Here is a 24,855-nt window from a genome sequence, read left to right as displayed (position 1 = left end):
GGAATCCGGTTCGTTTCAAGCACCAAAAAATTGTCCGGCTAGAGCAAAAGCACCGCATACGTCATGCTTACGTCGAGGCGGGGGGGGAGACGGATCAACTCCTGAACAACAACAACAAGCCCACGTTTTATCCAGTTTGTACCGGTTTGTACACAACGATGGAGAAACTTAACAAGAGTTTCAGAGTTTCTGCCATAGACTGTATATATAAAGGTTTCTGCTCATGGTGAAGCAACGTGTCTGCGTGTTAAGGTGGAACCTGAGCATTCACGTTGATCGCCTCTCATTATAACTCATTATAAATCTATAAAACTATAAATATTAAACTGCACTTCACGTGTTCATTTGAGAACAGCTGTTACATACCTGAGTGAAGGTTACCGTTCATTTAAATGAAAGATACGTTTCTCCACACTCATGGTTCAGTCCACCTTAAGAAATATGACCGACCTCGGAAGCAGTTGTGTTTTAAAAAAACCTTTTTGACACGAGTATACTTTTTTATAAGAATATAACTAAACCACAGAAATGACTCCGGAAAAGCCGCAGAGAGAGCCATAAGAAACGACTGCAACTGATTTCATCCGCGCGGTTTGGCTTTATGAAGCAAGCGGTTACGTCATGACGCAAACGATGACGCAATGACGCAGCACCAGTCGGACTCTGGGCGGTGTGAAAAGAGCGGGAGCTAAACCGAAGAACCGGTTCTGAACCTGAAAAGCTCCAGCACGGAGCTTGAACCGGAGTTGCGTTGGTGTGAATGAGGTAATACAGGAATATGGTTCAACTCACACACCTGAGGTATGCTGCTCAAAGGAACACAACATCACATCAAGCTTATATAGTCAAAGTGCAGTCCCACTCATCGTCCTAAACAGGTATTCCCATTTACAATGATGTTGCTCTTTGCCCCTCAAAGGGTGGGAGACGAGAGTAGAGTCTTCCATCTGTCAATACACAAAGTCCTTCTATCCAAAGAGGAGGCAGCTGCAGGTCAGACACCGACCCAACAGTTCTTAGAAAACAGGAATATGAAAGTAACTTGTATTTCCCCCAACATCCACTACCCCTCCTGAGTCTGTCTGTATATGAGCTGTGCTGTTGCTTGGACGCCATTGGCTGCTGAGATCCAGCCCCTCCCACCTGAAGCTCATAGGATCCTGATTGGTGCGCCATCGAGTTCATCTCAATCTCAATCTCATCTCATTTAAAACAGCCTCAGTTCACGAAACTGCGGTGCAGGGGACAATATAGAATAACACAATAGGAGTAAAATAATAAAAGAATAATTAAAAACAAGATAAAAGCACAATAACTAGAAACATATAAAAACATGTACAAACATCAAAAGGTCATGTTCAACTAGTATTACATCAAATCGAGTCATTCGTTGCTTCCCTTTTTCCCCACGAGCTGGGACATAGCATAAATTGGGGGCTCGTCCAGGATTTGAACCCGGGACCCCAGAGAGAACGATTACACAACATTTGAGTCCCTCAGTTGAATTATTCCTGGATTTCCTCAGACCTCAGCCGCTCAGAGAACAGCAGAGGTTTCAACGTGTGATTTGTTCCTGCAGCTGGATGTCCTCGGCTGGTGATCTCGGACTTCGGCTGCTGTCTGTCTCAGAGCGACTGCAGTCTGCAGCTTCCCTTCAACAGCATGTGGGTGAGCCGGGGGGGCAACGCCTGCCTCATGGCCCCCGAGGTGAGCTTCAGTAACTCTTCAAAGGTCTCCAATTATACTATTTTTAGGCACATGTTATAGGTCTCATAGGTTCTTCTGGACCTGTCTGCTGCATTCGACACGGTGAACCATCAGATCCTCCTTCACACTCTCCAAGAACTTGGAGTTTCAGGCTCTGCACTTTCCCTCCTCACCTCATACCTCAAAGACCGTACCTACAGGGTAACTTGGAGATGGTCCGAGTCCAACCCTTGTCAATTAACTACAGGGGTACCTCAGGGCTCTGTTCTTGGTCCCCTCCTCTTCTCCTTGTACACAAACTCGCTCGGATCAGTCATTAGCCTGCATGGTTTTTCATACCACTGCTACGCTGCAGCTTCCCTTCAACAGCATGTGGGTGAGCCGGGGGGGCAACGCCTGCCTCATGGCCCCCGAGGTGAGCTTCAGTAACTCTTCAAAGGTCTCCTATTATACTATTTTTAGGCACATGTTATAGGTCTCAGATATATACAAATATATTAAAAAACATGTCTCCGAAGTAGGGTTGCACAATTCCGGGAATTTTCAAAGATGGAAACTTTCCATGGGAATAAACTGGGAATTTTCTAAATGGAAGGTTGGCTCTTCAAAGGGAACTTACATATAGTTGGGGAAAGTTTATTTTAGCATAATCTTGACTAAAACAAACAGATGCCGTTCAAGTGCACTTGAATATCCATGCCATAGCACACTGCTCACTGCATGGCTATTGAGACCACACCCCCTACAGGCACTGCATTCCTCCATCACATGCACAGATGATTTCTGACTGGACCACACTTTTGAGCCCAAAGCACAAGACACAAAAATGAAGCCTGTGAACTACACAAAGTGAAGTAAGTTTTGATGATATATTTATTTAATTTTTAAATTGCAAATATCACATACAAATGTATTCATCTAGTTCAGTGTTTCTCAAACTTTTTCATACCAAGGACCACTTAACCAATAAACAAAACACTCGCGGACCACCTAACTCCCCAAATATCCAAAAACACATTGCCTGGAAATGGTACAAACAAGTGGCAACATGTGATGAAGGTGTTGCTCTGGGCGATATCTTGCAATCGAAAGTTAAACTTAAGCTCGCTCGCCGAGATATTCCCGCGAGAGTGCGGAAAACTTAAATAGATAAATCTATTTCAAATATGGAATATTTCCAAAATTCCCCAGCTTAACTTCCCATGTAAATGTACCGGAGACGTTCCTCCCCTTTGCAACCCTACTCTGAAGTGTTTTGCTCAAAATACCAAACTGATCATTCTAGCCTCAAACCCCTCTCTTTTTACTAAAGCAGTGGTTCTCAAACTTTTTCCGTCAGGCCCCCCCAACACAAATAGTCACGTAATGGGCCCAGTTAACATTTATTAAAATACATCAATATGTTACAAGGAAGGCTCGATAATCAGCTCACGGCATATAGGGGTAAGCTGGGGTCAAGTGCTATTTTTATAAGTGGGGGGCGAATCTCACCTCCTCTAGGGGGTCCTCACCTCCTCTAGGGGGGTCCTCACCTCCTATAGGGGGGTCCTCACCTCCTCTAGGGGGGTCCGGGGGCATGCTCCCCCGGGAAGATTTTATTTTGAATATTGAAGTTAAAAGCATCAATCTGGTGCACTTTGAGAGCAACATGAAGAGATCTATGGAAACAACTCTCAACACCCAGATGAAACAGACCTGGAAACAGATTTACTTTTTCTTTTTGGATATTTTACAAATCACTCCCCTTTTAAACTGTATTCTTGTTTTACTGTCATAGTATTTTATAACTGTTTTGAATTTATTCTCTTATTTTTTATACCTATAACGATCATATAAACGTGTGCCTCGGAAATAATAGTTTACATTAATCGTGACCAAACCGTTTGAGACAGATAACTAATCTCAGTGGGTAATCTAAACACTGAGAGAGTCCTTTAGCTCACTGAGCCTCTCAGTCTGACAGGAGAGGACTCTCCTCCACCTTGTTGTTGAAAAAGCTCCTTATATCCGTTAGCGTAGCTCGCTAGCACCAGATGCTAACAACAACAATCTCCGGTACCGGTGCGCTCTCTCTCGCGCACGCACGCAAAATGGCTCGTTCCACACACACATAGAGCCGAGCTTGAATGAAACACAGAGACCCAGACGTACCTGTACTGTAGCATATTATTTTCAAATCAGTCATTTTTCAAATTATGAATTTCACACATAAAAATAAAAGACATACATGTCTTGGGGGTGCTATGGCTATCCTAGGGGGACCTGCAGCACCCCCTAGCGCCCCCCTGACGCCGCCTATTGACCTTCCATCCTCAAAATGTACATTACACACCTGTGTCCTACAGCGCCCTCATAGGTTTCTAGGTGTAACTCCCGCCGGTCATGCCAACGTCATAACAATTGTCTTTTCAAAACAAAAAACCCGTCATGCCTCTGCTCCCCCACTTTGAGAAACACTGTTACTAAAGAGATGATTCTGGGTCAGTAGCTTTAAGAAATGGGAGCTTGTGCCTTCTCAGAATTCTACCGAGAGATTCTCAGCTAAACGCTGCCGTGATGAAACGCCATATCATGTTCAAAACCACATCAAGGATTATTTCTGAAACGTATGGAGCCCAAATGCTTTTTCTCTTACGGGTTTACCACATGTTGCCGTGGGTCTAAAGCCTGCCCACATTTCAGATGTTACGTCATATCTGCAGCAAATCTGGATCAGCTCCGTTGTTCCCCCGTTTTTAGAGATGTGGGTACGGAGGAAAAGAGAGGGTTTTATTTCCTGACACTTCGGGGACACATGTTGATGTAGAGAAGACATAACAAAAGTGCATTTTGCATGATAGGAGACCTTTAAATAAATATCTATAAATATCCCACAATATATACAGAAACATAATAAAGACTTATAATCAGAGTTACACAGTGAACCCTTACCCTGTTGTCTATAACCACTCTCTGCCGCCCCCTCCCCAGGTGTCCAGTGCCTCCCCAGGCCGAGCCTCGGTGATCGACTATAGGAAGGCGGACGGCTGGGCGGTCGGCGCCGTCGCCTACGAGATCTTCGGGGAGCAAAACCCTTTCTACGGAGCGGGGGGGTTGCAGAGCCGGAGCTACGAGGAGACGCAGCTGCCACCTCCCCCCCCAGCTGCACCTGCTGACGTGCAGCTGGTGATTCAGCTGCTGCTCAGGAGGAGCCCCAGCAAGGTGATATATACAGATATATATTAAAGGTCTCCTATCATACTACTTTTAGGCATATATTATAGGTCTTAGATATGTAAAAATATATAAAAAACATGTCTATGAAGTGTTTTGCTCAAATTAACAAACTGATCATTCTAGCCTCATCTCCCTCTCTGTCAGCTGTTACTAAAGAGATGATTCTGGGTCTAGCTTTAAAAAAATAATAATGCAAAAAAAGAGATTAGATCTCATCAGGAGAATTCTAAAACTCTCCCTGGTCCCCGACTTGAGCTTCAGCCTCAGGATCCATGTGTATCTGATCCTCTCCAGAAGGGAAGCAGTCATCACATACAGAGCATCAGCTAGTTCCTGAGCAGTGTCCTTCACATGCTGATATCCAAGAGAGGGAGTCACACAGTCACAAGATGGAGGAATAGAAAGCAGTATTCAATGTTTACTTCAGATTAGCTGAAAAAATTCTGACTTTTTCAAAACATTCTGACCGTTTCTCAAAATCTCAAAATTCTGACTTTTTCCACAGAATTCAGACTTTCACCAAATTCAGATTTTTCCACAACATTCAGAGTTTCACAACATTCAGACTTTTCCACAAAATTCTGACTTTTTCACCAAATTCAGACTTTTTCACCAAATTCTGATTTTTTCTCAAAATCCTGACTTTTCCGAATACTTAAAAATGTTAATAATCACTGGCTGATATCCAAGAGAGGGAGTCACACAGTCACAACATGGAGGAATAGAAAGCAGTATTCAATGTTTACTTCAGATTAGCTCCACATCAGAAATGAGCATGCTTGATGTCTCTCTCCATAGAGGCTGAATCATCATGTTAATCACATAGCTATCATATGCTGATGCTCTTCTAGGTAATCAGACATCCTGTCAGGTACTCAGCTACAGTTGGGATACCTTTGTTATCATGCGTTACGTTCCCTCCTAACTAGGGGTACGAAGGGAAGTAACAAAACACCAAAATAACCGGGCGAGAGAAAAAGGAGAGGAAACTGTGTACTGAAGCCACAAAGTGATGTTTTAATGGACAAAAGAAAAAGGGCTCACCAGCCAACTTGGTAAGCAAACTAAAATAAACACGAAAAGGTAAACTGGAGCACTTCTAACAATTCACAAGAACACAGGCCTCACACAGAGACATGATGCACACATGCAGCCAGAGGAGAAGGAGAGCGACTGCAGCCTTCCTCAGGTCCTTTATGGAGGCCCTGATTGAGGATTGGGAGCACCTGGGGAGAGGCACGTAACACCCCCCCATAAAACCAAACAAGTGTTTGGCCACAGTTACACTCAGACTATTGGACATAAATCGTGAAAGCTCACCCACGGGACGGTACATCGGCCACCACATTCTCTGAACCCTTTAATGACGGGTGTCTACTGTTGTAGTCCCGCACAATCAGAGCCCATTGCAGGAGACGCTGATTGTGCTTGGACACGCTAGGGCAGAATATGAAGGGGTCATAACAGCTAAACACCACAATTGGCCAAAGGCTGGGTCCAACATGAATCTTAAGATGTTGTAGAGCGAACACCAACACCAGGATTCGATAAACTAGCTGACGCTCTCGGGTTACCGGGAGTGTCGAGAAGTCTAGAGGCTTGCCTGAGCCTGCGTGTTGCGCCGGTCTCGCGACATCTTCACGAGGAGGAGGGGGAGCCACAGTTTCTGGCTTCTCCTCGGACACAGCTTCATCTGAAAGCACCGGCACAATCACCGGATCAGAGACAGCAGGGTCACGTTTACTTGCCTGTGCGCCAGAGTTCCCGTTAGCCGGTAATTACCGGACTACGACCGGTAAAATATGCTGAAGACCGGCAAATCTAAATCTCTCCGGTCAAAGTGTCCGTTCAAAATAATTTCCGTTTAGCGCAATACCGCATCAGTTGCGCAACTTGCGCCATTTATGTGACAGACAAAAGAGTATGTGACAGACAAGAATAGTCAACTCTAATGTCTAACACTTAATGTGGAGAAAGAGATGTCCTGGATGGGTTGATTGTGCGTTGATCTGTTGGTAATGCCTCGGGGTTCCGGTGGGCATGTAAACAAATGCATAATGCTGCGCTATACTTTGTGGCCTCACCCGGTTGCATAGCAACGCTTATTGTTTAGGTGTCTTTTAATAAGCAGGTAGTCATATCATTAACTAGAAGTAGCTGCATCTGATCGATATGGACATAAACGCGAGTCTAATCTGACGGGAGAGAGATCAGCTGCTGCTGACGAGTCGACACGCAGCTCTGCATGATCACATGCAGCGGTGAGCGGAACAACACAGACTTCAGCTTAGAATATCACACGTAGCTATTTTAATTACCTCTCAAACTACAGAAACTAGTTATAGATATGTTTAGTTTTACTGTCGGGTCACTCATTACTGGATCCGCGAGCTGCATGATACTGACGGGCTGTCAGGAGAAGGAGAGAGCGCTCCGTTTATTATTCCCGTGTTATTATAAGTTACTGTTCACTTTTGAATAGTTAATCTATTATGATTAGTTTGTTTAATATCGAATCATATCAATTTGTTTTAAAGCACAATAAATAACAAAGAAGACCTTTGACCGGCACTTTTCTCATTTTGTCCGGAAGATTAAAACTTTAACGGACATGTTGACCTGCGGAAAAATATTCTAACGTGAACTCTGCTGTGCGCGTGCGTGTGTGTAACCAGGCCAATGCCTTTAGGCGGGGACATATTCTGCCGCTGATCCTTACGCTTCAGAGCTGCACAGGTGGGGATTACATGTCCAGATGATGACAATAGAAACACTCTCTGTTCACGTTACACACATTTGCTGGCTGAGTAAATGGTGCGGCTGGCACACGGCGGGATCTCAGTAGACAGGAGAAAACAGTTTTATGCGTCGGCACATACTCATCAGCTAACACAGCGGCAGCAGAGAGAGAGTGTACCCTTTGTTCATTCACATACTCAGCAATGCGATCAGGCAAACACTTCTTAAACTCCTCCAACATGATCAATTCCCTCAGAGAAGAATAATCCGTAGCTTTACCTGAGGCAATCCACTTGGCAAACCACATCCCTTTTACTCTGGCAAACTCCACATGAGTTTGGTTAGGACCCTTCCTAAGGTGTCTAAACTTTTGTCTGTAAGCTTCGGTGACTAGCTCGTACACCCCAAGTATGGCAACCTTCACCAAGGCGTAATCTAGACTGTCCTCCAACGTAAGAGCCGCAACTGCTCCCTGAGAGTTTCCAAATAATTTGCACGTTACCATCAGAGCCCAAACTTCAGCCGGCCACCGCAACGCTGTAGCAATGCGCTCGACGGCACCAAAACAAATCTCCACTTCTGGACTCACGAAAGACAGGGACCCGCTGAATGTTGCTACCAACATCAAAAGCAGCAGCAGAACCTGACACTGGTTGTGTACCCGAAGAGGTACCAACTGAACCTGTCTGCAGCTCTAGCTGACGCATCCTGAAAGCTGTGTCTGCATCTAACTTTCTGATCTCCAGCTCCCTCCTTCCTTCTCCCACTGAAGACGAGCTAACCTCACTTTCAACCTGGCATCTAATTTAGAACCAGTATGAGAGGACTCACTCAACACAAGGGAGGCCATACTAAAAACACACAAACTAATTTTCAACACTTACACTTAAAGCACCTCACCTCACTCAACAGGCAAAATATCTGAGGCTACACAAAGATCGACTATTTCTAATAACAAGCTTCCCCAGATCCTGCCTACCACAACTTACCTACCTATCTTCTGGAGCGTGCCGGGCTCGAGGCGACTTTAAAGGCAAACATCAGCGGCCGAAACCCTGCGCCTGCCCCCAACAGGGAATGAATCCCCACCCAGGATTACCCCGAAAATAAAAAAGGCAAAATAATAAATGAGTGCCTGAAGGAAGGACTGATTCAGCCCAGCTAGACACTCCCCTGTCCAAACTGAGGAAGCTGTTCAACAGTAAGAGACTTCACAGCCACTCTTACACCTATATACACTACTGCTCACCACCAAACACAATCTCAACACTTTACAACAAACAATCAAATACTCACTCCTTTTCTCAAAGATCCCGGACGAGCCCCCATTTTTTACGGTCCCTCCTAACTAGGGGTACGAAGGGAAGTAACAAAACACAAAAATAACCGGGCGAGAGAAAAAGGAGAGGAAACTGTGTACTGAAGCCACAAAGTGATGTTTTAATGGACAAAAGAAAAGGTAAACTGGAGCACTTCTAACAATTCACAAGAACACAGGCCTCACACAGAGACATGATGCACACATGCAGCCAGAGGAGAAGGAGAGCGACTGCAGCCTTCCTCAGGTCCTTTATGGAGGCCCTGATTGAGGATTGGGAGCACCTGGGGACAATCAGGCTGCACCTGGGGAATCAGAGGAAGAGAGAGAAAGACACACACACACACACACACACACACACTACAGCACGTAACATCATGTTACTCTCATATTGGAAGAGGACATTCAGGATCTCCCCAACAGATATTACAACAGGTTGTGCATTAACTACCTGTTTTTTTCTCTCTTCTGCAGCGGCCCAGCGCTCGCGTCGCTGCTAACATGCTTCACCTGAGCCTGTGGGGTGGGGGGCGGGCTCTATCCGACCTGAGGAAGCTCTCCGATTGGCTGCTGTGTCAGTCGGCCGTTGTGCTGCTGGGGGGGTGCAGCGGGCCGGGAGGGTGCACGGTGGAGGCGGAGCTTCAGAGGAGCTTCCTGTCCAACCTGGATCTGGAGGAGCTTCGCACCGCGGGGGGGTTCCTGCTGTACGGCCGGGGGGGGGCAGCGGCGTCTGATTAGACTCACCTTCACACCAAACAAGAGGATCCTCACCTCGCATTAACATTAGTTGGATACGATAAGATAAGAAGTACTTTATTGATCCCAATTTGGGAAATGTTTGCGTTGCAGTGGCATAAAAAGACAAGGCATTGCACATTAGAGAAAATAAAAGTATATATAAATAAACCAGCAAACTGAGACAAAGACAGGCCACGAGTCCGACTCAAAAGACAGACTTTCTCTCCAAATTCTGACTTTTTTCTCAAAATGCTGACTTTTTTCTAAAAATTCTAAAATGTTTTCAAAATCTCAATATTGACTTTGATCGGCTGCCCTGTGAAAAATCTAAATGTCGAAATTCTGACTTTTCTCTCAAATTATTTCTAAAAATCTCCAAATTGTGTATCCATGTATTTCTGATCCTCTCTAGAATGGAAGAAGTCATCAAACTGAGACAAAGACAGGCCACGAGTCCGACTCAAAAGACAGACTTTATTAATTAGATCAGCTGCTTACATTGAAAGTACATGAGTGTTAATGAAGAGACAATCATCATGCGATTGGTCTGTTAATAAACCCATCCAACCCAGATCAGAGGTTTACATTCACCCCAGAAGCAGCCGTGTTCATTCAAACATCATCGTGTTATTTAAGGAATATTAGTTTCTAAATGCAAATAAGGCACATCGAATCCGACCCTTCTTAAAAAGTGATGACCATGTTTTAATGAGTAAAAAGCGAGCATTGAAATGAAAGCTGCACTCTGAGCCGCTCAGACTCTGCTGTGTATATTTTATATATTAAATATTCACAGGGAAGCCGGTCATTGAGCTCAAATGCATGCACGCTGTGGTTTGCACTTTATCTTCACGTTTGCACTTTAGACGTTATTATACGTTAGTTTGTAGACATCATACATTATATTCTGCAGAAGTGGTTGAACTCGTCACGATGACCTGTTCTCAACGAGCCTCAGGAACCCTTTGCTGCTGCCATTCAAACTGAAGTGATGTCACGTGTTCACAAACTACAGGTGGTGGGAAGACTTTTGGATAAATGTAGATTTTCCTGCAGTTTCAGAATAAAAGCCTCCGTGTGGAAATAAATCAGAATGGACTTCCTGTTGTTCTTCAACCTCTTTCTGAGTTTCATCTTTGCAAAGACTGACTTTTATTTTGAGAGTTTTCTTAAAATCTTACAATTCTGACTTCTTTTTGAGAAACTTTTATTTTCTGAAACATTTAGATTTATTTAAAAAGAAAATTAACAAACAGATATTTTTTAGATAGTCTCAGAAATCTTAGTTTTTCACTTTTATTATCAGCACCCCTCTTTTCGGGTGGGGTCACTCCTGCAGAGCACACAGAGACACTGAGGAACCAAACTCAAACCCAAACCCAGCATAGAGAGGTTCAGTGAAGGTGGTTCTGAAGGTGTGGAGGTGGATCAGTGTGTCAGAGGAGACTCTGTAGAAGGAGAGAGAGCCAGCAGGATGATCCAGATACACTGCTACTCTATCAGAGAAGAAGAAGAAGGAGGAGGAGGAGATGAGTGTTTCTCTCTTATTGTGCCTGACAGAGTAACTAACACCAGAGCAGCTCAGACTCCAGGACTGATCATTCCCTCCAAACCTACAGTCTTCTCCGCCTCCTCTCCTGCTGATTCCTCTGTAAGTCACTGATATAGAAACCCCTACGCTCCACTCGACCTCCCAGTAACAGCGACCAGTCAGAGCTTCTCTGCACATCAGCTGAGGATAGGAGTCAAACCTCTCTGGATGATCAGGATATTTCCACTTCTTCTTCACACGCGTCACCTTCCTGTTGTTGTCAGACAGTTGGAGTTTTCTGAATGCTGTGTTTGAGTCCGGTGTGAGTCCACAGGAATCTGATGAGAGACACAGCAGGTATTAAAGGTTATTAAAGTACCTGTGATGTCCCAGTGTGAAGATGTTCCTGATTAAAAACACACTTACACTTCCTGAGACCTCCTGGCCTCAACCAGCGGACTGCAGCAGGCTCCAGGCTGAGAGCAGAAGGGGGTCAGTTAGTCTTTAAAGGATCTGATATGTCCACCTCAGTCTGCCTCCAGAAACATCTACAAACACTGAGGTGTCTCTTTCATGATGTCTATATCTCATCTCCAGGTGTTGATCAGGTGGGGGCATGCTTCCTGTGTGCATCAGGAAATATGGGTTTCTCTTTGGTTCACTGCGCGCTTCATATTTATCTTTTCTCTTGATTCCTGATTCCTGAATCTCTTTTATACTTTTCAGTTTGTTTTGTAGTTTTTTTGTCTCAGTTTCTGCTCTTTGTTTGAACATCATGTTTTCTTTAGCTCAGGTTCCATCATAACTCTGCTCCAGGTAGTTTGCTAAAGTGTTCCTGTCTGATGGCCATGGGGTCAGATCAGTCTTACAAATAAATAAATGCACACAGAAGGAAACACAGATGTAATTCTGGATTTATATATAAATGTTTCCACACACATATTTTATAAATGTAAAAAAAGTTTCACAAATATATTTCTGATCTACACAAATAGTTACATCAAAAACATATTTGAGAGTGGTTACATCCATCCATCCATCTTCTCCCGCTTATCCGTGGTCGGGTCGCGGGGGTAGCAGTTCCAGCAGAGAGCCCCAAACTTTCTTTTCCCTGGCTTCATCAACCAGCTCTGACCGGGGGGTCCCAAGGCGCTCCCAGGCCAGCGAAGAGATATAATCCCTCCACCTGGTCCTAGGTCTACCCCTTGGTCTCTTCCCAGCAGGACGTGCCTGGAACACCTCCCTAGGGAGGCGCCCAGGTGGCATCCTAACTAGGTGCCCGAACCACCTCAACTGGTTCCTTTCGACGCGAAGGAGGAGCGGCTCAACTCGGAGTCCCTCCCTGATGACCGAACTTCTCACCTTTTCCCTAAGGGAGACACCAGCCACCCGGCGGAGAAAACCCATCTCGGCCGCTTGTATCCGCAATCTCGTTCTTTCGGTCATGACCCATCCTTCATGACCATAGGTGAGGGTAGGAACGAAAATGGCCCGGCAGACAGAGAGCTTTGCCTTCTGGCTCAGCTCCCTTTTCGTCACAACGGTGCGGTAAAGCAACTGCAGTACCGCTCCCGCTGCTCCGATTCTCCGGCCCATCTCACGCTCCATTGTTCCCTCACTCGAGAACAAGACCCCGAGATACTTGAACTCCTTCACTTGGGGTAAGGACTCATTCCCTACTTGGAGTGGACAGTCCATCGGTTTCCTGCTGAGAACCATGGCCTCAGATTTGGAGGTGCTGATCCTCATCCCAGCCGCTTCACACTCGGTAGCGAACCGATCCGGTGAGTGCTGAAGGTCGCAGACCGATGAAGCCATCAGAACCACATCATCTGCAAAAAGCAGCGGTGCAATCCTTAGTCCACCGAACTGCAGACCCCCTCCCCCACGACTACGCCTCGAAATCCGATCCACGTATATTACAAACAGGATTAGTGACAAAGCGCAGCCCTGGCGGAGGCCAACCCTCACCGGAAATGGGTCCGACTTACTGCCGAGGACCCGGACACAGCTCTCGCTTTGGGAGTACAGAGATTGGATGGCCCTGAGTAGAGACCCCCTCACCCCATACTCCCGCAGCACCTCCCACAGTAACTCCCTGGGAACCCGGTCATACGCCTTCTCCAAGTCTACAAAACACATGTAGACCGGATAAGCGTACTCCCAGGCCCCCTCCAGGATCCTTGCGAGAGTAAAAAGCTGATCCGTCGTTCCACGACCAGGACGGAATCCGCATTGTTCCTCCTCAATCTGAGGTTCGACAATCGGCCTGACCCTCCTTTCGAGTACCTTAGAGTAAACTTTCCCGGGGAGGCTGAGTAGTGTGATGCCTCTGTAATTGGCACACACCCTCTGATCCCCCTTTTTGAAAAGGGGAACCACCACCCCGGTCTGCCACTCCTTCGGTACTGTTTCCGACTTCCACACAATGTTGATGAGACGTGTCAACCATGACAGTCCCTCAACACCCAGAGCCTTCAGCATTTCCGGGCGGATCTCATCCACCCCCGGGGCTTTGCCACTGTGGAGTTGTTTGACGACCTCAGTGACCTCCCCCCGGGAGATTGGTGTTGATCCCCCGTCATACTCCAGCTCTGCCTCTAACATAGAGGGCGGAGTTGTCGGGTTCAGGAGTTCCTCAAAGTGTTCCTTCCAACGCCCTAACACAATCAGTTGAGGTCAACAACGTCCCATCCTTACTGTACACAGCTTGGATGGTTCCCTGCTTCCCCCTCCTGAGGTGTCGGACAGTTTTCCAGAACAACTTTGGTGCCGCCCGAAAGTCCTTCTCCATGTCTTCTCCGAACTTCTCCCACACCCGCTGCTTTGCCTCGGCCACGGATGAGGCTGCTGCCCTTCGGGCCTGTCGGTACCTTGCAACTGCCTCGGGAGTCCCACGGGATAACAAATCCCTGAAGGCCTCCTTCTTCAGTCGGACGGCTTCCCTGACCACCGGTGTCCACCAGGAGGTTCGAGGGTTACCGCCCCTTGAAGCACCTAGGACCTTGAGACCACAACTCCCCGCCGCGGCTTCGGCAATAGAGGCTTTGAACACCGACCACTCTGGTTCAATGTCCCCAACCTCCACAGGAATGCCCAAAAAGCTCCGCCGGAGGTGTGAGTTGAAGGCCTCCTGAACTTGGGCCTCCTCCAGACGTTCCCAGTTCACCCGAACTACACGTTTGGGCTTACCAGGTCTATCCAGAGGCTTCCCCCGCCACTCGACCCAACTCACCACCAGATGGTGATCAGTTGACAACTCCGCCCCTCTCTTTACCCGAGTGTCCAAAACATACGGCCTCAGGTCCGATGATACGATAACGAAATCGATCATGGACCTTCTGCCTAGGGTGCTCTGGTACCACGTACACTTATGAGCATCCTTATGTTCGAACATGGTGTTTGTTATGGCCAATCCATGACTAGCACAGAAGTCCAGTAACAAACCACCACTCCGGTTCAGATCAGGGGGGCCGTTCCTCCCAATCACGCCCCTCCAAGTGTCTCCATCATTGCCCACATGTGCGTTGAAGTGTCCCAGCAAGATTAAAGAGTCTCATTCAGGAGCCCCATACAGGACTCTTTCCAGGGTCTCCAAGAAGGCCGTATACTCTGAACTGCTGTTGGGTGCATAAGCACACACAACAGTCAGAGTTTTATCCCCCCCATAACCCGCAGGCGTAGGGAGGCGACCCTCTCGTCCACTGGGGTAAACTCCAACAACGAAGCACCCAAACGGGGACTTGTGAGTATCCCCACACCCGCCCGGTGCCTCACACCTTGAGCAACTCCGGGGAAGAATAGAGTCCAACCCATCTCCAGAAGTAAGGTTCCAGAGCCGACACTGTGCGTAGAGGTGAGCCCAACCAGATCCAGCTGGTACCGCTCCACCTCCCGCACAAGCTCCGGCTCCTTCCCCCCCAGAGAGGTGACGTTCCACGTCCCCAAAGCCAGCTTCTGTCGCCCGGGTCTGGTCCATCGAGACCCTCCGCTTTCACTGCCAGAAGGCAGCGCACCTGACCCCATCGCTGTTTCCCGTAGGTGGTGGGCCCGTGGGACGGAGAAGCGGCAAGCCCGGCCACCAGATGCTCGCTGACGAGTCCTCCTTCTGGGCCTGGCTCCAGAAGGGGACCCCGGGCTTCCTGCGGGCCGGGTATCCTCACTTCTTGTTTTTTCTTTCATGAGGTCTTTTGAACCAATCTTAGTCTGGCCCCTTGCCTGAGACCAATTTGCCATGGGAGACCCTACCAGGAACACAAGGTTCCAGACAACACAGCCCCCAGGTTCATCAGGGCACACGAACCTCTCTACCACGGTAAGGTGCTGGTTCTTCAGAGAGGAGAGTTGTTACATTTATATAAAAAACGAATCTCCTTTCTTGAGACTTGTGTTTTGTTCCGGTAAAATGTGTTCATATTGTCAGTTAGCTGAGTTTCTTCCCGTTACGTGGGTATGACACATTCATAGTTTGTTAAATGTTAAGAAGCCCTGAGACACAGTTTCGTGAAAAAAATCCCCAGATAACGCAGGTAAGGAGATTATTTTGTGTTTAGCATCAATAAAGTACTATTTTCTCTTATCTAATGTAATTACTGCTGAACCAACAGTAACGCGTTACAGACAAATGTAATCTGATTACTGTAACACGTTACTCCCAACACTGAAACTTATAAATCATTATTTTCTTTGCAGGGGAGGTTCTTCTGATTGGCCGTTTGCTCGGACTCAGAATAAAACATCTGGAAATGAATCAGTTTATTTATTCATGATGTCACTTCCTGTGCTAAATCTGTGTTAACATTGAAACCCCCCCACTCTGTTTCTGTTGGTGGTTCCACGATGAACATTGACCCACTGAGGGGGGGTCTCCTCTCAGTTGTGGAACATTTGTGTTTGATGCTTACAGCTGGCGGCAGACAGTGTGAAGAGTCAGGGTCTATCAGCTCTGGCTGTTTCAGGTCATAGGAGCCCGTTTCTACCTCCTCTATCAGACTGAGGGCCTCTCCATACCTGAGCGTGTCCAGTCCAGCAGACAGCAGCCTCCCCCCTGAGGCTCCTGGGTGATTGTAGCTCAGGTCCAGCTCTCTCAGGGAGGGGTTTAAAGCTGAGGCCAGAGCATCACAGCCTTCCTCTGTGATCAGACAGCCTGACAACCTGCAGACACACAAACAAGCCGTCAGATCATCTGAGGGTCTAGGACTGGAAGGGGGGGGTGGCTTATTACGGCATCACCTCTGGGTCATCTCTACACCTAAAACTCCAGTCACTGCTTCACAGTTCAAATGGACAGCCATGGTAAGGGTCTTATTGATATGAACAGATCATAAAACAAGAGAGAATAATGTGAACAAAGACACAGAGAGATGACTACAAGAAGAGCTGCAGCTGACACTCTACTACAGTTTGGACATCAGACCTATTAAATGGGTCCCAGGACGCATATGAAATCACTACGGCATGTTCTGTCTCTTTAGAGCTCCTCACCCAATCTCTGAGGCCCAGTCAGCCTACAGAAGAAGCTTTAATCTGACGCTCATTCAGACTGCTTGTATCTGTGATGTCATCCTTTCAGTGACTACCTAAAGCTCATGACGGTGAGTAAGGGTTGATCGTAGACGGACTGGTAAATAGAGAGCTTTGCCTCCAGCTCAGCTTCCTCTCTCCAACCGTCCTGTACAACACCTTAATCACTGCTGCCTGTCCTGACTAATTTGCTGCCCTAGGAAAGATTTTAGCTGGCGCCCCCTCCCCAAAATGCAGACACTCACTATGACTCGCGCATGCATGCACGGTGTGGCATGACCACCAAAACAGAAAGATATGGACACAAGATGTGTGCAAATGTATTTCGTTTCCTATCCATTTGAACATGATTTAAGTGGGGGGTGGACCTAACCTCCTCTAGGGGGGTCCGGGGGCATGCTCCCCCGGGAAGATTATATTATCATATTTTTTTTATATTGAAGTTAAAAGCATCAATCTGGTGCACTTTGAGAGCAACAAGAAGAGATCTATGGAAACATCTCAACAACCATATGAAACAGAACTGGAAACAGATTTTCTTTTTTTTATGGATATTTTACAAATCACTCCCCTTTTAAACTGTATTCTTCTTTATTAACAACTTTTTTTTACTGTGATATAGTATTTTATACTATAAGAGAATAGATGAAAAGCTATTCTCTTATTTTTGTATAACTATAATCATATAAAGGTGTGCCTTTACCTCACTGAGCTGAGGTTATCAGAGCCTCTCAGTCTGTCAGGAGAGAGCTCTCTAAAGCCCCCCCCCCCCCCCCCGCAGCCGCTTACAAGGCAAGGCAAGTTTATTTATATAGTACTTTTCAACGCAAGGCAATTCAAAGTGCTTTACAAAAAAAAAATAGAAGACATTAAGCATTAAAAAAGAAAAGCTAATAAAATAAACATAAAAAAAGTACATGGATAAAAGTTACAGTGCAGTTTAAGATACGAATAGTTCAATTAAAAGCAGCGACAAAAAGAAAAGTCTTCAGCCTGGATTTAAAAGTAGTAAGAGTTGCAGCGGACCTGCAGGTTTCTGGGAGTTTGTTCCAGATATCTGGAGCATAATAACTGAACGCTGCTTCTCCCTGTTTAGCTCTGACTCTGGGGACAGAAAGCTGACCAGTCCCTGAAGACCTGAGAGATCTGGATGGTTCATAGTTTAGCAGAAGATCAGAAATGTATTTTGGGCCTAAACCATTCAGTGCTTTATAAACCAGCAGCAGTATTTTGAAATCTATTATTTGACACACAGGAAGCCAGTGTAAAGACTTCAGAACAGGAGTGATGTGATCCACTTTCTTAGTGTTAGTGAGGACTCGAGCAGCGGCGTTCTGAATCAGCTGCAGCTTTCTAATAGATTTTTTTAGTGAGACCTGTGAAGACACCATTGCAGTAGTCGAGTCTACTGAAGATAAAGGCATGGACAAGTTTTTCCAAATCCTGCTGTGACATTAGTCTTTTAATCCTAGATATGTTCTTTAGGTGATAGTAGGCTGATTTAGTAACTGTTTTAATGTGACTGTTGAAACTCAGGTCAGAGTCCATGACTACACCTAGATGTCTGGCTCTATCTGTTGTTTTGAACATTGCAGACTGAAGCTCAGCGCTAACCTTTATACGTTCTGCCTTGGCTCCAAAAACCATTACCTCAGTTTTATCTTTGTTTAATTGGAGAAAGTTCTGACACATCCAGTCATTGATTTGTTCAATGCACTTACTCAGTGTTTGAATTGGAGCATAGTCTCCTGGTGAAATTGTTACGTACAGTGTGTCATCTGCATAGCTATGGTAACTTATTTTGTTGTTCTTCATTATCTGAGCCAGTGGTATCATGTAGACGTTAAAGAGAAGAGGCCCCAATATGGAGCCTTGAGGAACCCCACATGTCATATTTGTCAACTCAGATGTGTATTTACCTATAGAAACAAAGTTGTTTCTATCCTTTAAGTAGGATTTAAACCAATTTAGAACTGTTTCCGAAAGTCCCACCCAGTTTTCCAGTCGGTCTAGTAATATGCTGTGGTCAACAGTGTCAAACGCAGCACTGAGATCTAATAATACTAACACTGAAGTTCTGCCACAGTAAATTCCAATGTTAATAAAAGCTGTGTACGTTTTTTGGGAGTTTGATTTATTTTAAATGAACACAAATACAACATTTAAACCTATAATTGCACAATAAAACCATTATTTCAAAAAAAGAACTATTTCACATAAATCTCTGGTTTTTACTGGGGCAGGTCAACTTGATTTTGGGGGGGGTGCGCCATAGTTTATGGACGCTGTATGCAATATAGGCGTAGTTCTGTTAGTATAAGATAATAAGATGTACTTTGTTGATCCAAAATCGGGAAATTGTGTTGTTGTGTTTTGTTTTTTTCGGCGCCCCCCATTGATTGATGCGCCCTTAGCATTCGCCTATACTGCCTGTGCCAAGGGCCCTGTGCCTGTCCATCTAACGCTTAAGTCGTCCCCAGTTTGGGGCAAAAATTCACCGTTTCCAGGCAGAGAGCCTCAGACCCAAATGAGTGCTGGAGGTCAAACGCTTCTGCCAAATCACTAAAAATGAAGCTCTCTACAGAGGCTTTAAAGAAGTTTGTGCCAATAAGAATGTTAACACATGTATAGGTATCTCGTTTCACTACAATGATGTATTGATGATGGTATTCCCACACCACCAAGCAGGGCTGATTGTTGGCCAAGTCAAACTGTACTGGTCTCTGACCTGAGAGTCTTCAGTTCACAGTGTGGACTCTCCAGTCCAGCAGACAGCAGCTTCACTCCAGAATCCTGCAGGTCGTTGTTACTCAGGTCCAGCTCTCTCAGACTAGAGGACTGGGAGCTGAGGACTGAGGACAGAGCTTCACAGCTTCTCTCTGACAGGTTACAGCCACTCAGCCTGAAGAGACGATGAGGACAACAGTCATTCAGAAGACAGCAGAGTATTAGTAACTGATTCTCTAAATCAAACTATCTCTGTACTTACAGAGCTTTGTTGGAGGCTTTGACCACTGGCAGCAGCCTCAGAAGAGCCTCCTCTGAAGCAGAGTATTTCTTCAGGTCAAACACGTCCAGATATTTTCCTGATGACAGTAAGATGAAGACCAGAGCTGACCACTGAGCAGGGGACAGTTTATCTGTGGAGAGACTTCCTGAACTCAGGGACTGTTGGATCTCCTCCTCTAGAGAACGATCATTCAGTTCATTCAGACAGTGGAACAGGTTGATGCTTCTCTCTGCAGACAGATCCTCATCCATCTTCTTCTTGATGTATTGGACTGTTTCCTTGTTGATCTCTGAGCCACTTCCTGTCTGTGTCAGCAGGCCTCGTAGGAGTTTCTGATTGGTCTGCCGTGAAAGACCCAGGAGGAAGCGCAGGAACAAGTCCAGGTGTCCGTTTGGACTCTGTAAGGCCTGGTCCACTGCACTCCGGTAGAGATGAGTTAGTTCAGGTTTGGCTTTATACTTCTGGGAGGTTGTTGGTTCTTCTGTCAGCAGGTTGACTCCAGAGGTGATGAAGGTCAGATGGACATGAAGAGCAGCCAGAAACTCCTGAACGCTCAGATGGACGAAGCAGAACACCTTGTCCTGGTACAGTCCTCTCTCCTCTCTGAAGACCTGTGTGAACACTCCTGAGTACACTGAGGCTGCTCTGATATCGATGCCACACTCTGTCAGGTCGGACTCATAGAAGATCAGGTTGCCTTTCTGCAGCTGTTCAAAAGCCAGCTTTCCCAGAGACTCCATCATCTTCCTGGTCTCTGGACTCCAGTGTGGATCCGTCTCAGCTCCTCCATGATACTTGGTGTTCTTCACTTTGGACTGAACCACCAGGAAGTGGATGTACATCTCAGTGAGGGTCTTGGGGAGCTCTCCTCCCTCTCTGGTTTTCAACACCTCTTCCAGAACTGAAGCAGAGATCCAGCAGAAGAGTGGGATGTGGCACATGATGTGGAGGCTTCGTGAGGTCTTGATGTGGGAGATGATGGTGCCGGCCTGCTCCTGATCTCTGAATCTCTTCCTGAAGTACTCCTCCTTCTGTGGGTCAGTGAAACCTCGGACCTCTGTCACCATGTCCACACACTCAGGAGGGATCTGATTGGCTGCTGCAGGTCTTGTGGTTATCCAGAGGCGAGCAGAGGGAAGCAGCTTCCCCCTGATGAGGTTTGTCAGAAGCACATCCACTGAGGTGGACCATGTGACATCAGTCAGGATCTCAGTGTTGAGGAAGTCCAGAGGAAGTCGACTCTCATCCAGACCGTCAAAGATGAACACGACCGGGAACTGATCAAACCTGCAGATTCCTGCATCTCTGGTTTCAGAGAAGAAGTGATGAACAAGTTCCACCAAGCTGTACTTGTTGTCTCTCACCACGTTCAGCTCTCTGAAGGTGAATGGAAATATGAACTGGATGTCCTGGTTGGCTTTGCCTTCAGCCCAGTCCAGAGTGAACTTCTGTGTTAAGACTGTTTTCCCAATGCCAGCCACTCCCTTTGTCAGCACTGCTCTGATTGGTGCATCTCTTCCAGGTGAGGCTTTAAAGAGGTCTTCTTGTCTGATGGTGGTTTCTGGTCTGTCTGGTTTCCTGGATGCTGTTTCAATCTGTCTGACCTCATGTTCAGCATTGACCTCTGCAGACCCCCCCTCTGTGATGTAGAGCTCTGTGTAGATCTGGTTCAGAAGGGTTGGGTGTCCTGCTTTAGCAATGCCCTCAAACACACACTGGAACCTCTCCTTCAGGGTGGATTTAAGTTTACGCTGACACTCTCCAGCAGGAGTTCCTGAAAGAACACACAACACAAAATCGGTAACACTTTATATTTAGGTACACAAATGAACAATGAACTAGTTGTTCATCAACATGCATATTAACATTATTACAATTATAAAACACTTATTAATGCCTTATTCTACAAGTAATAAGCCATTAGTTGAGAGTTTTTCCTCAATAACCCTCTAATTAGTGCTTATTTGTTGCAAGTAAGTAAGTTTTGTACATGAGTTTTGGTCTTAAGGTGAGACACGGCAGGCAAAAACATCATTTTTCAAGTACTGTTCAAATTTGAGATTTTCTGCTATTTTGATTCTATAACATGTTTTCTTTCAGGCTATTGGAAGGAAAACGTACAAAATACACATTTAAGTGTTTATTTGACTATAGTTTGTCTATTTGCGTCTGTAGATTTCTCCTAAATTCACCAAAAGTTAGCATTCTAACGTAACATACAGTACCGCGACCGCTGTGTGCACCATGGCAACAGAGATATCGTTGGACAGCTGTGTCTCTCCTGCACAATCCCATTGCATCCAAATATGGTCATTTCCTTTGTATCAGCAACCAATGGTGAAAGCACAAAGGGGTCTTAAACCAAGAAACGAAATCTCATTGGCTGGTGTCAATTTCTGACAACGTGATTCGTTCAGATGCGTCACGTGGTGTGCTAAAACACTTCCTGGTTAGCTTTCAGCTACAAATTGAAATCTCAAAATGGTAAAAGAACGGCGAAAAAAACGTTCACAGAGAAGACGATTGTCACTTGCACGAAGCAAGGTTATACAAAAAACAAATGACCCCGAACATGAAATACCTTCACGGAGTGCGTCGATGTGCAAGCTGTCATCCAAAGAACAGGAGGGTTTAGCTAGCGCCTCACTGCAATCTTTAAAGGTCGTTTTCTCAAAATGAGTTTTTTCTCCTACTCTGAGTTCGAAATTTCCACTTCAGTAGCACGTACATACACCAAACCTTCCAGTTATATTCCTATCAATATTATGAAGGCTTTTACAGAAGGGTTTGTTCATATATCATTCATAGCCTGAATCATACAACATTGTATACCTAAAAACATGGCAGAAATGGATATTTTAGGGCTGTTGACAGTATTTTCTGATTTATGGAGTGATAAAAAGAGATATCCAAAATCCCTTCAGTAAAAGCCTTAGATACTAACATGACTACAAAATGAAACAATAATTTTGAACCTGGCTTTATCCAAAGTTCAGATTTCGATTCCTGAAATGTGTTAAAATATGTGCATATTTAATGAGATATGGATAATTTGCATATTTAAACATGCTATTTCAGAAAACTTGTAATAGAAAAGACAATTGCCTTATTGTAAGTAATTAACTGGAGAAATGTCTATCTGATACCTTTAAGTTAAAAAAAATTACCCTATTCACCTGGGGTGTCTCAATATATCAGTAACAAAACATGAAACTATAAGTGTTAATTTTGTCTAAATAACTCAAATGTAGGTATTTCTATCTAAGAATATGTTTTGGGGTATTGACAGTTCAGCTACCAATAGCAAGGTGATGTTGACCTGTATGTTTCATATTTGCACATTTATATTTTTGTGAAATGTGTACTGAAGGTTAGACAGGAAACCAGGTACAGGAAGTGGGAGAAAGTGAACTGAATAGCATGGTAGTAGACTGCTACTAATTTTACCTATGCAACCAGAAGAGTAAACGGGTCAAGTCCGTCAGAAACAGGGGCGGACTGGGACTAAAAATCATCCCGGGACTCTCGACCGACCTTGGTAACGCAAGTAAATGGGAACTGGTGGATTTCAAGATGGCGCCTGTGTCGGCAAGCCGCTCCCTCAGCTCTCTGCCTTTAGCTATCCTGTTTTTGTTTTATGTTTGTCAGAATGTCTCTGCTCTGCTCGTCTATGATCGCCAAGCTCTCCTCCACCTAAGACCCTCACTGGAGTTTATACTAGGGATGTCCCGATCACCTTTTTTTGCTCCCGATCCGATTCCGATCATTTGATTTTGACAATCTGCCGATACCGATTTGTCCCGATCCGATCTTTATGCAATGCATTAAGAGAAAAAAAAGGCAACAGATAACGGCTGGTCATCCAACGCGATGAATTAAGCTATCTGGGCTGTTATTTCTTTGGCCTTTTCACTGTTCTGGGGCAGTTTCTCTTTCCTTTTAAAAGCCTCTGAAAGTGTCGGTTGTTTCAGTGCCGTTACCTGAGTGGCCGCTGTGTACTCGCCGTGTTGTTGTTGGCGTTTGTTTCTCAGGTGGCGTATTAGATTGGTCGTGTTGAACGTAGCTCTGTTCTTTCCACCACGCGGAACCTCCGCCTTGCAAACATTGCATCTGGCTGTTACACTGCCTTCGCTTTCAATTTTATAATACTTCCAAACTCCTGACATGTTCTCTGTCCCGACTCCCGAGTCACCAGCTGAACGTAGCCTCTCGTTAGCTTGCTGCTACTATTAGACACTGCGCCCACTCTGTTGCCAGATTTCAGAGAAATAAGCAACCAGGTCTGAAAACAAGCCCAAAGAAAGCAACACATACATGATGTTGTGTAATTTTAAACCAAAGCTAAGTCCTCAGGATGACTTTAAGACGTGAACATGGTCATTTTTGTTTTGTAAAATTTTCTAAAAAAAAAATAAAGAATCCCGATCCCCGATTTGTTGAAAATCACGTGATCGGCTCCAATCCCCGATCACGTGATCGGATCGGGACATCTCTAGTTTATACTGCTGCCCAAACCTACATCTGGCAACCGTAAATCGACTCCCCCCCCCCCTCTACTGTCAGATATTCCCACTTATCAGCAGATGAGACATTTATCCAGAGTGTTAAATCTCTATAGAAACCCTCTTACCGCTCTGCAGACGGTCGGCCAGCGCCTCCTGCTTCATGCTCCTCAGGAAGTGCAGTGTGATGTTCAGGAATGCCTCTCTGCTCCTCCTCTGCTCTTCATCCTCAGCCTCCAACACCTCCTCATCCTCACCCTGACCCTCTAAGCATTCTGGGTAATCTGAACTCAGAGCCTTCTGAATCTTCTTCAGCTCGCTCTTCACAAAGGTGACGATGTGGTCCTCCAGCAGCTGGAACATCACATGAACGACACAAACTATAAACCATGGATCCAAACACCAGATCCGGACAGACTGACTCTCTGAAAGTGCAGCATGGAGATGACTGTGAACAGAAGAGAGGTCAAGTATCTGTAGTACATGTACTCACCGTGAATATGGAGTCCAGCTGTGTCTGATGCTGCTGGGCAGACTGACCACCGGGAACCTCCGAGCTCTCCTGGTCCCC

The 24,855-nt window shown here is 45.7% G+C and overlaps 2 protein-coding genes across 2 annotated transcripts in view; one reads left to right on the top strand and one right to left on the bottom strand.

Moving 5' to 3' along the window:
* Positions 1–10,812, top strand: part of pink1 (PTEN induced kinase 1) — a 14,364-nt gene extending 3,552 nt beyond the window's left edge. Inside the window, exons 6-8 of the mRNA XM_071202141.1 lie at positions 1,580–1,707; positions 4,678–4,908; positions 9,455–10,812. Coding sequence (XP_071058242.1) covers positions 1,580–1,707; positions 4,678–4,908; positions 9,455–9,718 — 623 coding nt within the window. The 3' untranslated portion in view covers positions 9,719–10,812. The remainder of the gene's footprint in view (positions 1–1,579; positions 1,708–4,677; positions 4,909–9,454) is intronic.
* LOC117440964 (NLR family CARD domain-containing protein 3-like) lies at positions 10,173–24,855 on the bottom strand. The gene is made up of 7 exons (XM_034077161.2): positions 24,778–24,855; positions 24,413–24,638; positions 19,762–21,556; positions 19,501–19,674; positions 16,260–16,403; positions 11,676–11,725; positions 10,173–11,587 (listed from the first exon to the last, which is right to left on the bottom strand). The coding sequence occupies exons 2-7, from the start codon at positions 24,447–24,449 to the stop codon at positions 11,046–11,048; spliced, it is 2,742 nt and encodes a 913-aa protein (XP_033933052.1). The 5' UTR covers positions 24,450–24,638; positions 24,778–24,855; the 3' UTR covers positions 10,173–11,045.

The sequence above is a fragment of the Pseudochaenichthys georgianus genome, unplaced genomic scaffold (assembly GCF_902827115.2).
Source record: "Pseudochaenichthys georgianus unplaced genomic scaffold, fPseGeo1.2 scaffold_1349_arrow_ctg1, whole genome shotgun sequence".
NCBI lineage: Eukaryota > Metazoa > Chordata > Actinopteri > Perciformes > Channichthyidae > Pseudochaenichthys > Pseudochaenichthys georgianus.
Note: the sequence above shows the minus strand (reverse complement) of the source record. Positions and strands in the feature narration are given on the sequence as shown.